General features: G+C 40.3%; 1 protein-coding gene across 3 annotated transcripts in view; it reads left to right on the top strand.

Moving 5' to 3' along the window:
- LOC111228845 (activated CDC42 kinase 1-like) overlaps nt 1-17,285 on the top strand; it is a 74,005-nt gene that overhangs the window by 4,496 nt on the left and 52,224 nt on the right. Inside the window, exon 2 of one of the 3 annotated variants that reach the window (XM_022754932.1) lies at nt 5,090-5,306. In XM_022754932.1, the coding sequence (XP_022610653.1) occupies nt 5,289-5,306 (18 nt within the window). In that variant the 5' untranslated portion in view covers nt 5,090-5,288. Of the gene's footprint in view, nt 1-5,089; nt 5,307-13,642; nt 13,690-17,285 lie in introns of those variants that run through there. The other 2 variants (XM_022754933.1, XM_022754931.1) reach the window with 2 other exon arrangements.

Raw genomic sequence — 17,285 nt, 5'->3', positions numbered from 1 at the left:
TAGTGATAGTTTAGGTTTTATTTGCCCAGGTTTCCACAGACCTTTCTGTGGTTTCTTTGGAATTACTTAATACAAATTACGCAACTGAACATGGGGCATTGATGGTGGGATTTAAATGGTCATTATATTTATTTATATAATGTATACATAAATATGTAAACATATGTATCTATATATCTATAGATCTATAGACAGATTTATCCTGAACATGAAGAAAAAGGGTTTCAGAAAAAGAGCAAACTTGTTGAGCATCACTTTTTGTCACATATTTGTTAATATTTAATAATGCCACAATTGTAGCAATGACGGAGCTATAACTGGTCTTTTGTTCGATGTGTTCAAACACAGAGCTCTAAAGATGTTCACATTAAAACTATGATTACTGCTCTGAGTCAGTTTGATTACAGATGATTGAACATGTAAAATGGATTGAGAGGAAACTGTTTGTCAATACTGGCCTGATGCCCAGTGAGCAGTTAGCAGTTCAGGAACTGTGCCAAATGTCGGCAGTGCCAACTCCATAACAGGATCTCACAGCGTTACACCACCTTCCTGAAGGATGAAAAAAATCTCAGTTGATGACTCAGAGCAATTCATGCTGTAGTTCATACTGCAAGTCCAAGTGAGCAATAAGAATGATAGGCAGGGATAAGGTACTGGTGCTGCTTTCAGCTTGACTGTTCAGTCGGTTTACGAGTTGATAGTGAACAATATGAAGACGGGAAGCTGATTGACACGTGATTCTGTTACAGTTTTACCAACCTTTATTACTCTTGATATTATAATTAGTGTGAAAGGATAAGGCTGGTGATTTTTTTGTATTTTTATTATTATAATCAAATCCCATGAAAAGATCGTAACCAATAATTAATTGATGCTGTATAGTCTGGTAGTGCTTATTTTTCTCTAACAAAAACTGTTTAAAAAATGAGCCACACAGTTGCACTGACTGACATGTTCCTTCTTTATGATAAGTTAAGGCTCTGTAGTTTATTCAGAGTCAGTCTTAAATATGCTGTCGTGGGTAAATACACATTACAGCAACAAGTGTGTATTAATCTGCAGCTGAAAATTGTCCTCAACAAATGTAATAATTACTCCTGTTTGAGTAACATTTGATAAAAATGACAGTTCCCAGCTGTTTTAAAAAATTGTATTGTCTGATTTAACATTAAATGAATAAAATGAAATTGGACACTTAAAGAAAAAAGATGTCAGGGTCTTGCCAAAGACAGCGAAGGGAAGTTTGGGAAGTATTGAGAAAGAGTCTAATTTTGATGTTTTCATGAGCTTATCTTTGAAGCTGTCACGACTGGCTGCAACCATTTTGTGAGAGTGTGAGTTAAAATTTTATGTGGTCAAATTCGTGTGAGTGTATGATGATCATCAGGCTGTTTTAGTCCCCTGAGAGGTCCCGACACAGACACAGCTGATGATGAGAGTGCAGGTGCAGGCAGGGAGAGAACGATTGGTCTTCCAGTAAGGAAGAAAAAGTCCTACTTTAAACCACAATGGCTGTCGCATCAGCTGTAGTTGAGGTATGTTGAGGGAAATGCTATGCTGTGTTAAGCTTGAGACTTTAAAGTTGCACAACAACAGTAAGAATCACAAAACCTGCACAGATGGCTGCTAGGCACGGGCGATGTCATATAGTCAGATCGTCTTATCGTTACCCTTCGAAATTTGCCAATACCTGATGTGATCACAGAGAGGGCACAAAACCTCTCACAAAACACTCTCTCTGTCGCTCGGAGTGAACACGATCACAGTAGGATGACAAATACACGCAAAAATAAACGAAACTGTCATCACAACACATTAGTCAGCCGGTCAGAGTGTAGGCATGAGTGCGCACATGTGTCTGTGTTGCAAGCATCAGTTATGTTTGGGGGATGCTGACGTGAAACAGAGCAAATTAATTTTAACATTAATTTAATGCTACTACTACTAATAATAAGTTATTACATTAATGGAGAAACAAGACAAATATCGTATCGTATCGTATATTGGTGACGCTCTGATGAGCGTCGACCACTGAGATCATCGTCCATCGGCACAACCCTAATGGCTGCATCACCCCCTCACCACTTCTGTTCAGTGGTTAGATGAGAGTAATCACTCAATAGAGGAGAATGAAATGGTCCTCAAGTTCAACACTGCCTGTAACATAGCGAAAGAGGAGCTCCTGATAGGTCTGACGAAATCATGTGCTGGTGGAAAAGTCTGGAGCCCTGAACCACTAACTGACTTTGTGGATAACCCCTATAATTTATCAAGCTTCACCTTTGCAGTAATGTCTAGCTTTTCCTTGACTGACCGAAATTTAAAAAAAATAAAAAACTACACAATATGTAATGCCCTGTGTAATGTCTCTTGGTGGTGTTAAATGCTACGTTGAATTCTCTATTACTCATACCTACTGTTGTTGTATGAATGCGTGCGACACAGCAGTAGAGAGAGCGGTGGATTTCCTTTACTGCCTCCTCTGTTAGTGAGAGAAGATTATGTTTCACTCTCATCAACTCTCCTTACTGTCTCCTCTTCCTCGCTGACTGGCAGAGAAAGTGTAGCTTTCCCCCCCGCTGTATCGCATGACCCACTGGCGGCAGCTTTCCTTTGTCCTCTGGAGGGAATATTGTTTTCCTGGCCTGTCAGTCCCTCCCTTATAACCACAGTAGCCTGAGTATTATCATTCAGCGTCCATAGAAAACATCATCACAACAAGATTAGTGGTGATACTAAACCGAGTCTCATGTATAATACGAGCTAAACTGTTAATTTTCATTCTGCGGTTAAGCTCATGTCATGAGTTCCTGATATGTTGCTGTTATATTTTGCCATAGAAATCATACCCTGTATAAACAGTTGGTAGTTTAAGACAAAGACCATTGTCAGTGTTCAAGAGGTTCTGTTAAACTAAAGATGATGCAATTCAAAACGCTTTTTTTGGTGAGTGGTGCCATGTTGACTTCATCAGTGGGGGGAGGCAGCATGAATGAAAGGCTTTTCTGTGGACAGTGGAGTGCATGAATCAGCAATGACTCTGCAATGGAAAAGACAGAGGCAGGCTTTCTATTTAGCCTGATGAATCCTGGTTAATCATACGATTTATTTAAAAAGACAAAGAGGTTGGAGACAGGATGAAGAGCTGTACAGTCTAATGTGGTCTAATACAATAGTCGTGTAATTTATCCTGCCTTCATCAAGGCTGTAATGTTCAGTGTTCGTTGAAAATGTGTTAGAGTTGATAATTCACCTCGGCATAACAGTGAAAGTGGACGTTATATTTGCAGATAAAATGGGATTGAACCATTCTTATTGATTTAGACACATTTTTGAACATTTAGCATTTTTGTGCAACGGCATAATCAGAAAACTAATGTCACATTGAATCCTTTCCACAGTAAATATAAGTAAAGAGATAAGAAAACACGACTCTTTTCTGGTCACTGTAGTTGATCCTATGACCTCAGGCATGAGAGCTAATCTTGTGTTTTAACTGGCCTCTGAGCTTAGTTGTGTGTGTGCAGTTATTTTTTGGGATTTCTTACACTCTCCAGGGACTGGGTGGTGTTTGTGTGTCTTTATTTGCCAGGGTGGGGGCAGCACCCATGAACTACCTTCTCCTCCATGTCCACTGACACTGTTGCATAATAAAAACGTAAAATCAAGTGATGTCGCCCTCGGGCATGTTGCAGATTGTTGTCAATAGAAAAATATGTTACTCTTTTAGCCTCCGCTGCCAATGCATGTCGATAAACTAATGACTTGCCCGGGGATTTATGTCAGTTAAAAGCTGCCAGTCCGTTGATTGTGTGTATTTGTTTACAGTTCATGCCTGTGTGATTAGAGTGTAACTGTCGTGCATGCTCGTGTCGCACTGTTCAGTCACATACGTAGTCTGTTTTCTCACAGACAAAGGAGTCATTTGTGGAGCGTATGCAGGGAGGAAGAATAGCTTGGTCTTTCTCCTTGTTTTGAACTTCTCCTCTGACACTGTAGGCTCCAGTCAGCTACTTTACTAGGTGGTGGGTGGGCTGTGTCCTCGTGTGTCCGTGTGAATCGCATTGATTCATTCATACTGCCCCTCTCCTGCATAGGGCCCCTCAGGCATTCCTACCCCAGCCCCCAGACCTGGCTTGGAACAACGTCAAGTCAATTCACATCCAACATTGGAAGCTGCTTCCGGTAGTAGCCCACTGTAGGTTATTGATTCAGTGAATCACAGTTTCATGTTCTTTTGAACTGTGTTCTCTGTCAGACCTTGAACTTGCTCCAACGTGATTATACTGCGGATTAGTCAAAAATATGAAATTCATCTGACCACATTGGTTTCACTTTTCAGTCTTGCAACAGTCTTATAATGAGAGAGTTACTCATCCCTTTTGGTTCACCCAGTGCAGGTGTTGCCAGCACTCTGCTTGGTCATGTGTGAAAAGTGTGAGTGGGTGGGTGGGTGAAAGCTCAGCGGTGAAGCAGAACTTCACCGCAATAGCAGTGAAGTTTGATTTGCCTTGAAATAGGAAGGAAGATGAACAAAGAGTAGAGGAGGTTAACATAAACCAAAGGGTTCTCATGTAAATGATCTCAATATACCTCAAAATGATGATCATTATTGTGTGTGTACATTACTGAAGTGTTCGGACTCACCATTTTGATCAACAAAGAATGAACTCACTATCATTTTAAAAGAACCGTCGTTTCCTGTTGTGTAGCTGAAAATTTCTCAAGACAGGATATCTCATCATGCAAATGGTAGATAACCAAATTCATTTATTTTGTCCTTTCAGTTTTTTTAATCTAGCAAGAACAACTGTCACAAAAAGTGCTTACTGTTATCCTGTGTGTTCATCAAGTGCACAAACTGTGTGTGTCCTGTAAACGGCTCCAAGGCTCTGGCTCTGACTCCTTCTCTCATCACAATATTAAGTCTCTCTGCTGATGCATAAGAGCCGTGGGTGCTGCTCACTTGATATATGATTTTTGGACAATATTATTCTTCTATTATTGCTGTAGAGAAATTTTAACCTCCCATCAGACTTTAATGCGACCATTTCCTTTTTGTTTGCTTGCTTTTCTGGTTTTCCAGGCAGCTCCTGCAACATACTCCTGTGTTTGTGTTGGTCGATGGATGGAGATGAAATCATGTGAGGGTGTGCTAATCTCACAGTGCCATGGACTTGGGGCCTCATCTGCACGTTGTTGGCCTTCTGTCATCAACCTGAGGGGAGCATCTACAGTGTCAGAGCTGACGCTGGACTCAGACCAGGAAAGAGAACCAGGTTTCTATGGATCAGATATTGCAGGTAAGAAGACATCCAGACGTATCTGTACCACTGAGTTCTCTGCAGCCGAGTATCACTTTGAGCTGTGCATGTTTTTGCTGTAATGTACACTGTTTAAACACTGACACAAGTTTGGGTTGTGTGTTTTATCTGCCACACTTTCTGTTTGCTATTTTGTCTCGGTGTGTGTGAGTGTGTGAGCTATGCAGACATGAGGTCATGCCAAACGGTGACTGTGCTCTCCTCAGAGCAGGAAGGCTCACAGACCAGCTCACAGTACGTCTGAATGGGAGCTATTCACCTTGGAAATGCAGAGGAGCAAACACCGGGGTTGATGTCATGTTGGTTTTCATGTGTGAATGTGTGTGTGAGTTTGGGATAGAAAACACTGAATCTTGTAAGTCTTTATGGTTTCCTTGCGCATATACACTTAAAAACATTAGGTGGAAGTGGTTTACCATTTCCTGTTTCATCAGGCTTGTGTTTGCGTATCCACTGGGGACGTGCTTTGTCCATGATTTACTGATTATCAATTTGCGGGGGAACAGTCACCGAATAACAATTCTTAGCTAATGAGGAGGAAGTGAGAGTCACACTTGCGGCTTTAATAGAAAACGCTGTGTTCTGTCCCACGCACAGGATGCTGGCCAGCCAGCCACTCCCTAACAGGTGTCTGCAAGCCTCAGTACAAAGAGAAATAATAATCAAGTGTGTGTTTGAGAGCTGAGATGGAGTGGAGGGAAAGTGAGAGGAACAGTATGTGTGCCTGTGAATGTAGGAATTGTGCCAGCATGCCTTTGTGTGAGTGGGTGCACTCACTGACACTGTATGTATGCTTTTGTTTTGTGAAGCGCAACACAAATGAGCGAATGTTGCCACCAGGCCAGTTGTTTACGTATCAGAGGCCGACCGTCAGCGGTTCGTTCTGTAAATGACTCTATAATTGGAGCAGGGTTGAGGGCGGGGGGAGTGGCAGCCTTGTTAAAGATGCTTATCTCACAGTAATGTTAAGGTCAAGTCAGGCCTCCTTCCTCTGTCAGAGGGGATAGTCCACTCTCTGACTGAAACATTACATTTGTAGCCTCAAGTATTGTAGTGAGGAACAATTTTGTTCAACTTTTACTTAAGTACTTCCATTTCACATTCATGCTACTTTATACTTTTACTTCACTACATTTCAGAGGGAAGCATTTCAATTTTACCATATTCATTTAATGGCCATTGTTGTAGGTCAAACAGCCCAGCAGTATACGAGGAAGTTGGCTTCACTTTCAGCCATAAAATGAAAACACTGAAATGATGCAATAGTAATAACTTTAGTGCTAATATTTGTAGATTTATATTGAGATTGTGATACTTTTATCCAGGTGAAGGCTGTTAGTTTACTAAACGTACTGCTGTTGTTTGTAAAAGACATGGCCTGATCTTTGCTGTAGCACACTGGCACATTCATGTTTATATGAACAGAAATGATAAAGAGTTGTACGATGCAGCGTAAGTTTGTTTAAAGTCTAACGTCAAGTAAAGCGCAGCGGATTTCGTTATCACACATCGGAGCTTTGAGTTTGCATCTTCTGCTTGAATTGATTGAATCCAAACACCATAAAAATGTAGATGTAAATGCAGATGAGCCAGCGTTCGTCACAGAGGTTTGTCTTTGGCCAAGAAAAATAAAAATAAAACTCTTGTTATTTGGTTATAAAGATCAGACATAGTGATTTCCAGATAGAGAGGGAGAGTTTGGAAGCAAAAATATATTTATATATCCTGTTAATACAGTCGTGTTGAAATGGAATAATTCAAATTGAAAACGGACAATAAATGATATTTTTGTACAGTTGAAAATTAAAATCAGTTAAGTGGAAAACTCAAGTAAATGAGTCCCGTAAGGTTTACTCATCTACCATTCACACTGGAAGTTATGCTACCCACAATTCACTTCCCAGAAATCTTGGTAAAATCTAATCTGTGTACCTGCATTTGCAGAAGAAGCGGGAAAGAAGATGTTTCACATTTTAGCCTGTGATACTCCAGAAAGGAATTCATGCTTCCTGGAAAGCTGCTTGTTATGCAGGATAAAAAAAAAATGCTAGTGTGAAAAAAGCTAGATGGAGAAAGAAGGAGGATGGAGGAAAAGGGACTAAAAGCGAGTTGGGAAGCAGAGAGGAAGCTCCCAGAATAGCAGCAGCGACCAGTGACTGTGCTTTTTGTGGAGAGTGTCTCTGAATGCTTGGAGGGCCTGGGGGGCCCAGACTGACAGAGGAGAACTCGGAGGAAAGGGAGCCTCTGGGAGTCAAAGTGTGTGTGTGTGTGTGTGTGTGTGTGTGTGTGTGTGTGTGTGTATGTGTGTGTGTGGGGGTGTGAGAAAGAGGACAGTGTTATTTTAACCCTGAACCTACATCCGGCTGTCACACCATACCCCCCCTGATGCTCCAAGTCTGCGTACTCCTCCATCAGTCTACCAGCAGACCAGTTGTCACACGTCTCACTGTCGTCTTCACTCCTTCCTTAGCTTCCTTTAGCTTTAGCTCCTTTCACCTTTAGCTGTTTGTCTCGTTTTCTGTTCCTTCACACAGACACACAGCTATTGTATTACCACCCCCCTGAGGACTGGCGTGCTGTCTGCCGCTTCCGGGTGTATTGTATGTTAGCTGCGTTGTTAACGAATTAGGTTTCCTGATTAAGTGACCCTGTAATAGATCACCTTTTGACACTGGCAACTCACAGCCACAGAATAGACCAAAGCTCTCCATAGTTTTCAATTGAATCTGAAAACTAAACCTCAGAGTATTGACCAGTAGGTTCCTGTGATTACTCTTGTAAACACAATCTGGCCCTGACATTGTGTATCATCTGCATCTGGTTTCATTTTACTTACACTACGCCTCTGAGGATTAGATTCGAGCTGGGAACCTTTGTTGAATGTCATACCCACTTTTCCCTCCCCCTGTGCTCTCTGTCTGTATCTCTACTGTCCTACCAACAACGTCAAAATGCTGAAAAAATAACCCCCCAAAAATGACATTCAGTTATTTCACAATCTGAGCGTCAGTCTTATATTTTTGTTCCTTGGTAACGACTGTTGGGGCTGCGAGTGCCAGTCACAAACCGTCAGTGAATCAGAGATGGTCTAAAACACTTCTCTCTGCATAGCGTAGTGGCTCCACGTCCATTAATAAAGACAACTGATGTTGTGGCACCCCGAGGGCTCACCTGGCAGAGCACATACCATTTAGGCTTAGTCGTAGACTGCAGCGGCCCGGGTTCAAGTTCAACCTGTGGCTCTTTGCTGCGTCATCACTGTCACCCCCCCCCCCCACCACCCCACTTTATTGTAAAGGCAAAACTCTTAACATAATCAAATACTACCATAAAACAGTCCTGCTCATTGATTTACAACATTGTCTACAATACGCCCCCAGGTTATTGAAAGGGACAGCTGCTTCAGTCTGAACCGTTCGACAAAACCTCATGACGATTGAGAAATTTATATCTCAGGATATATATTGTGGTGTTGCCCAACCTCACGCTAATTTGAACAAACCACCATTGAATTAAGCTGCATAGTTCACCTGGAAGTGGATCTGTGATGCGACACTTGTTCGCTTGAGCTGCTTCCTGTTTACTTTCGATCTGACAGTTGTTTGACATTTCTATTGCATTGAGGTTTTTTTGGAAAGCTGCAGCAAGATTATGCTTCTCGCTTCATCCACGTTGTTAACATATTAATTATAATGGACAAATATTATTGATACATGATGATGATATGATGACTTGTGTCTGAGCACTGAGTTTGTGTGTGTGTGTCTGGACTTCAGTTTCTAGTCTTCCTTCATGGTGATCATATTTCCATTGTATTTTTTCTGTATTGAAGGTTTGCTCCAGTTTATTGACAAGATTATCTTTATGTTAGCGTATCGTAGCGTATCATAGCATATCTTTTTACCACAGGGTACAGTGTATTGTTTTTCTCTCTTATCTCTGTAGTCTGCTCAGTCACACTCACTCCTGGGTAGAGGGGACCGGAAGAGCAGCTTATATATTGACCAGACACACACACACACACACACACACACACACACACACACACACACACACCACTGCGGAGAGTGATGATGCAATTCCCCAGTCTATATTGCAGGTCTGTGACAGAGCCCACACATACACACATACTTGCACGCCCACACTTATTGTGTCCCCGTTTTTCACACAGTGACAAATCCACATTCAACTTTTTCATTTCAACAGACAGAGACAGTGTGTCCATTGAAGCTTAAAACTCCTGAAAAGTATTAAATGATCCAATTTTCAGGAATTAAAAGTTTGGAATTAAAATATTTTATGATGGCAGGATATTTGTTTTGCTCTAATTTGATGAGAATGTGAGTAATATAATTGGTTTTAAAACGTATTACTGTGGTGGATGATATAGATTTTAATGTTTGGACACGTTACACATGTTGTAATGTGCTAACTCTTCTCAAAATGCCATCTGTCAGGACGTTTTCTAAGGCCGAGGCTGCTGTGTGGATGGAAATCATTCACTTTTTTTCACTGCCAAGCTAAAGGATAAACAACACACTTCTGCAGGCCATTATCAGTCAGTGTGGAGGGATGTCTGCTTTTTCCAAAAATAGAAGAGGTTACGTCCCTGGAAGCTGCAGACAGACATTATGGAGAATTATTAACATATAACCTGGTATCGGTTTGAGCAGTCGTCTGCAGCCTTTCTTCATCTCTGCTGAATCACTTCACTTATTTACTATCTACTACTGTTTTTAACTGATATATTCTGAAGTCCAGTATATTTCCAATATAATTTTAAATCATATATGTGTTGAAGTCATATGTGTATCTTGCTTCAGACTTATTTTAATGCTTTAGACTGCTGTCTGCTCTTATTTGTCACCTAATACTATGAAATCAGGCCAAATTGCAATTTAAAATGTGTTTTTGTTCTGCTCTCACTATCTCGTAAAGAAATAACATTGAGCTACATCCGTTGGGGAAAAGGCCTGGTCTGTGTTCTTGCACCTGCCTCATAAACAATGTGTGAAAGCTGCTTTTAATGTTACTTTTTCTTCACACTGCCTCAGGCTGCCCCCATGTGGCCAGATAGAGAATTAATGATAGCACCAGATAACTGCAAATCTGTCAGCAGCAGAACTTTATTCCCAGAGTACAATTTCCATTAAGAACTGTGACTGTGAACTTTTGCTTATTTAGCCAGATGGAATAGCTTTTTCCCCTGTACTGTATGTGACAGGTGGGAACCAGGAAAGAGGTTACATCATGTCTAACAATATGATATACTTGAAAGGATAACACTACTTAGTTGAGACTTGAAGCAGTTGTAAGCTAGAGATAGAAGTAAGGCTGGATGACATGGTTGAAATAGATATACAGTTATTAATAAAAGTAATTTTTTATATTGATATATATCACAATATGGTAAATGTATGAAATATCTAATTAATCTAATGGAGAAGAGGCGTTAATCATTGTTTGAATGTCAGAATTCAGTTATAAACTACTTGTATCTTCACAGTGTAATTATTACTTATAGTTGATAGTAGCTGTAGATGGTAATGTGCAGTTTAAAAAGAAGGTACCATACACAGGAGCTGTTGTGATTTCAGGGTTGTCATGTGAGCTGAGGGTGAGAATGAGTTAGTATGTTCGGTGTCACTTCAATGTCACCACACACACACACATAAAGCCCCTGGCATGACGTATGACGAGGCATCCAGATGGCAGTGACACAGAAAGCTTTAGCTTCTGATGATTTGCATACCTCATCACCTGTGACCTTGGCACTAACATACACACAGATTAAGTGAGACACTGGGACCCTCATCCCATCCTCCTGTCACCCTAATCCCGTCCTCTGCCGCTCCGCACGGCCCGGTGTTGGCCCGAAGGCTTTAGATCACCCTCTAAAATCCCACCTGTTTAGCCTGCAGGGACAAGGGAAAGCCAACACCACACTCACACTCACGTGCCGCTTCAACACTTCCTAGAAAGACAGCATGAGAGCTGAGGATTATATTGCAAGGGGATCTGTCTATCTTTCACTCTCTGTCACATTCACATAAAGGCGCACATGTATTCTGTCTTTGTCTCTTCATCTCTCTCACACACAGTCTACAGTGGATTTGTTGAGCGTGCCCGTCCCCCGTCCGATTCAGATGAAGTGGAAATCTTTCTGGGAAAGGGGTGATGAGAGGGGATTTGTTGAGGATAATATTGCTCCTGACAACTCTGTATGAAATATTGTGCGTTCAACAGTAAATGGAAGTCATTAGGAGGTTTGACTCTGTGCCCAACCCTGATTGATCCCAGCCGAGTCCGCTGGTTCAGGGACAGGCTTTCATTCAACAACACGCTTTTCATTTAGTTTAGAGTTTTGGACTCTTTCAAGCTGTCCGCGGTCGTCTTTACGAGTACGATACTTGTGTCACGCATCACTCGCGTATATTAGTCCCCATATAGGAAGGTAATCTTTATGCGTACCACCCTCCCCATGGCAGCCAGTCAATTACAAGTAGATAAATAGACAAAGCAATTTATCTAAAAAGCATAGATCTTGCAGAGTCGAGATATGATACCGTTTTATACTGGGACTGGACAACATAAAGTAGTAGTAACCGACGTGCCACCTCTGTAATATAGCAAATGTATTACATCTTGTTTTCTATCGTTCTTAATGAGAACCATGCTATACGTTCCTCATTTTATCTATTTATTAATGTTTTTAATTATTACTATTTTGGGCCCTTTGTGGCTTAATTACATAGCTTTAGTAGAGAACTGACAGGAAACAAGTGAGAGAGAAAATGGAGACAAAGGTTCCTGGTTCTTGGTTTGCGTCTCATCTCCTAAATCGTGGAGGCGCCCTCATAATTAGATGGTTAATAGTAGAGAGATGCCAGGAAATGAGGCGAGAGAGAGAGAGAGATGAGAAACAACAAGCAAGAAAAGGTCTCCATCAGATTCAAACCAGGGACGTTGTGGCTCGTGATCATCAGGACACCGCACAAAAACAGACAAGGCATAAAGTACAAAGCTTGAAATGGCACAAACGAAAGATTTAAGTTGCTCACATAAGAACAAAATTGTGGTTTTTGTAAAAACAATTTCTTTCGTTATCTTTCTTCTTTTGTTATTTTTTATTATTTTAATTTTCTGAAATATTGTACATTTGTAATATTATCTGAGATGTTCATGTACTATAACTTCCTTACTTTCTTGGTTGCAATAGCTTATACATGGTTGTTGATATTACTGCTGAAATTATTAAATGATTAATCAGTGAGTAAATCAACAGGAAAAATAATAATTTGATAACAGATTCATTTTCTAAGTAGTTTTCAAGAAAAACATTCATTCATCCTCTTCAACCTCTGCCTGGAGGATTTGCTGCTTTTCCCATTTTTATATCATTATAAATTAAAAATCTTTACATTTTCAGTTATTGATCAAATGTAATTTAAAGATGTCAGCTTGGACTCTTTAGCTTCTACTACATTGTTTGACTATTTTATGTCATTTTCTTGACTAAGAGATGAATAAAATGATAGAAAAAATACCTCACAAATAATTACCGATTGTTGAAATAATTAGAGCCGCAATGATTAGGGATGCAATAATTTCCACTATCAATTAATCTGGTGATTATATGAAATATGAAAAATACTGTTTATTTTATAGAGCCCAAGGTACAATCTGTAAATTGCATTTTTTAATATATCCTACCTAAAATATTCAATTTACAAAGACATAAAACAAGGAAAGCAGCAAATCTTCACATTTAAGAAGATGGAATGGGATTTAAGTTTTTGAAAATTCACAAAAAATCACATTTGAACTTGAAAACCTTAAGGTTTTTCAGCATATGGTGAGGATTTAGAGAGAAAAGAGGTTTAGTTGACTGAGAGCATGTGGATCAACGCTCAGATTTTAGCCCTCTGTTCACTGTTAAAGCTTTTAAAGATAAAGATATAGGCAGAAGTGAAAGGAGCCACTGTACCATTTCTCCACAGTCCACACCCTGACCACAGCTACATCAGCTTCCTCACTGGCCCGGTGACGTTTTTACTATGTCAACATTTCCTCAGGAGCCCTGACCTCAGCACAGTAGCAGAGTCATTGGTCAATCTTAACGTCTCCTTTCATATCGTAGAGCAGTGAATCGTCTGGCACTGCGTCTGGTCTGGCGTGTTTCACCCTCAGGTGAAGTCATCGCCTAAATCAACAACATTTGATCTCTGACCAGAAGCTGTGGGTGGGGGGGTTGTGACCAAGACCTATAAGAGGAAGTATTTCTTTCATATAGGTGCTGTTTCAGAGTTGTGGGCCCACATTGGTTGTAAATAGGATTCATGTGGAGTCCCAGGAAAAACAGGTCTGTAACCCATTTTAAGTTTAACTATGGCTGAAGAAACAAACTTTGAAGTATAAAACTTTAATTAAACTTTAAAAAACTTTAATTATATATTATATTATTTAATTATAAAAAAAATGTTTAATTTTGTTTTTAATAGTTAGTTTTCTTTTATTAGTGAAATATTTGGCGAAACATAAGAATGTGTGGACAAAGTGGATGTACAGGGTTGGATCGGCAAGACTTGGTTTGTGTTGACAGGGTTATGAGTTGTGGGATAGTTGGAGGGTGACAGGGGTAGAGTACCGGGAGCTTGTGAAAGTACGAGAGAAAATCCTTCATTACAAACTGCCAGAAGGGAGTTGGACAGTTGTTGCTGTTTACGAAGCAGGAATGGTTCTAATAGAAAATACATTGTGCAACATGGGCAGTGCAGAGCTGAGAGTGGGCAGAGTTCATTGTTTTTGGCGCTTCATCCACACTTAGTCAGCATGCCATATCTCTGACTCTATCGTACTATTATCTATTATTTATTGCTGCAACCACAATCACTTTTTATTGTTAATTAATCTGCCAGTCATTTTATTCATTAATCGATTAATTGTTCATTGATCGGAACCAGAGAACGTTTGATGTTGTCTCTGATGTTGGTGTGTGTCTCTTGAAAGTTATCCTGCTTTACTGCAGAGCTGGTTTAATATCTGTATATGTACAGAAACTATATCTCATATACAGTGTATCTAATATACAACCAGTATGTACCTGATGATTTTATTTTGTATTCTTAGACTTTAATCTTTAGTTTGATTTTATATATTGAAACATATTTTAGTAGAGTGTGTCCCATTCATTTGTTGTTGTTGTTGTTGTTGTTGTTGCTGTTGTTGTTGTTATAGTAACAATAATATAACAATACCAAAACATTTTGACAATTTTAACTAATCATAGTTTATAAAATGAGAAATAAAAAAGACGACTGACAACCTTAAGGCCAAGTTGTTTCAGGATACCTGGGTATTGTTTTGTTTGTAGATGACAATCTGAAGCCATCACTTTGGGCTGTGCTGATCTCATTTGTCGTTCTTTTTCGACTCCCGTGATCAATCAGTTTATTGAAAAACTGTGCGATGGGTTCACGGATGATGAAATCAATCGTCTAATCGTTTTAGAAAACGTTTGCTCATTTGTTTCTTAACCTTGGATCCGCTGGTAAATAAAGATATAACATATGAACGATATATTCCAATATGATAAAGCTTTCAAAAGAAAATGTAATCATTTCCACAGAGCCATGACACACAGATAGATACAGTACACCATGACCACTTCTGCTGGGCTGTCTGGTTACTACCCTGATTATATTTCCACCCTGTGAGCCCCACATCAGTAGTAGACATCAGGGATTTCATCCAGCTCCTGTTCAAAAGCTTAACTGCTGCCTCCAGAGTCTACCCACCAATAGTCGTAAAGAGACAGGAGGGACCCAGGAGTCAGTCCTTTCAGTCTTTAAGGCCTCTTAAAGGGAGGGTTTGAACCGCCTGTGGCGATCGGGCTGGGAACGCTGTACTGTTACACCCACAGCCTGTCTGCTTTGCCTCTCCACGCTCTCCATCATGGGGAAAGAGAAGGCGTTTACATGTTTTAACAGGCTCGGCTTTTACCTCCCCCCTGACACAAGGTGGCTGACGTCGCTGCTGGGGTCAAAGGTCACAGTCACAGCATTTGGTTATTAAAGGGGTTTTCCAGGTTTCTGGAGGAGAATCTGTGAAATGTGGCCTGTAATGGAGGCAGAGAGGTCAGAGGTGAAGGTGTGGTGCTTTCTGAGTAACTAATATCTGTGGGAGAGTTTGAGCTGTGTTTTTGAAAAGATTTGAACAGATACTGTATATAACAAAATAAAACATAAATCAATAACTATAATAAAATGGATAATGACAATAATACATGTATATATCGCAAAATAGAAAAAAAAGTTTAAACATCAAATTCTAAAATGGCGAATGAAAGTATGAGATCATGGATATAAACGGCTGAAATGAGTTTCCTCCACATAGTGTCTGGGCTCAGTTTTAAAGAGAGGGTGAGGAGCTCTGAGTAGAGTCGCTTCTCCTTCACGTCGAAGGGAGCCTGGTTAGGATGCCTCCCGGGCGCCTCCAACTGGTAGGAGGCCCAGAGGTAGATATCTCATCTGGCCTGGGAATGTCTCCAGATCCCGCACGAGGGACCGGGAAAAGTTGCTAGAGAGAGGGACGCCTAGACTACTTTGTTTGATGCGACCTAACACAATAAGGAGAAATTTAAATGAAGCTTTGTGAGCCAACATTTCCTCACCATGTTGTTTCTTTGTTGTTTCAAAATATTTGCACATTCCTAACGATGGAATTCAGGAAAGAAAATGGTTCACTAATAAAAACAAAACAAGTAGATTCGGGCGACATGCAAATACACATTTTTCTGTATTTTTCGTATTTTTCAAAACACTTACAAATTTGAAAATTTGAAATTGAAGTCAATTACGAAACAATTAATACATCGATAAATAAATCAATTTAGTTGGAGTGAGTTTACTCTGATGTGCTCTGTGAAGAATACGCAACATTAGTTTGAATGAACACACAGTGAATACTTTGGTACTAAAAGGAATGAAATATGGCATAAACAGGTCTGTATGGAAGAGGAAGTCCTCCTCTGGTAGAAGAAGCTATTCACCCTCGCCCTCTAGTCTTACAACCTGCCAGGCCGTCTGTAATGGAGCGTGCTAACTTCATCAGGGGGGAGGCGGTGGGCAGCAGTGACCCCACATGACACCACAGCTCAGCCCTGCCCCATTTATCATGGCCTGAATTGGCCAACATGTACTTCCTGTGTCTCCCTGTCTCCCCCCCCGCTGCTCATCTTCTGTAAGGTGTTGCTCTTTAATACTGTAGTAGACTGTGTATACTGTTGTCGATTGTTCATGGGTAACAGATTGTTTATATGTAACAGTATTGAGATCATAGTTTGTGATGTTGCACGTTACATCCCTCTCTGTACTTACTGTATTAAGAGTCCAAACCAGATCTCTGTCACTTTTCATGAGAAACTGACAATCCTCTCGAAGGTGTCTCATTACAGGGTCTGTTGTTGTTTTATATTAAGTGTTGCTTTTTATTGTGTCAGTCCCTGCACACGTCCAGCGTGAGTTGAGGGAGTATGAAAAGGAAGCTTAGCTGCAGTGTGTCTGGATGCGTATCAAACAAATTCATTCACACTATGTGTGTGGGGTGACAGCTCTCATTGGCAGAGTGGCTGAGAGTCCAGTGTGATGAGTCCATGTTTCATTAATTATATCGTTTACACAGGGACAGAAATAATGGACACGTAAGACAAAGACATATCTATAAACAGAGAGAGAATAAGAGGGCCAGCCTGGCTTATTTATGGGAGAGGGGATTTGATTGTATGCAGCAGATATAAAGAGTATTATGTCCTGTGGTAAATGCAGGAATGCAGGTCTCTTTGTTGCTGTGTATTGTGTCCGGGTGCATGCACAGTTTTCATTTCTCTAAGACTATTTGTTCTCCTGTGTTTGTGCAGACATGCGTGCATGTTTGTGTTTTTTTTTTTTTTTTTTGTAA

This window comes from Seriola dumerili, unplaced genomic scaffold, assembly GCF_002260705.1.
Source record: "Seriola dumerili isolate Sdu_G_001 unplaced genomic scaffold, Sdu_1.0 BDQW01000226.1, whole genome shotgun sequence".
Lineage (NCBI taxonomy): Eukaryota > Metazoa > Chordata > Actinopteri > Carangiformes > Carangidae > Seriola > Seriola dumerili.
This window is presented reverse-complemented; position numbering and strand designations above follow the sequence as displayed.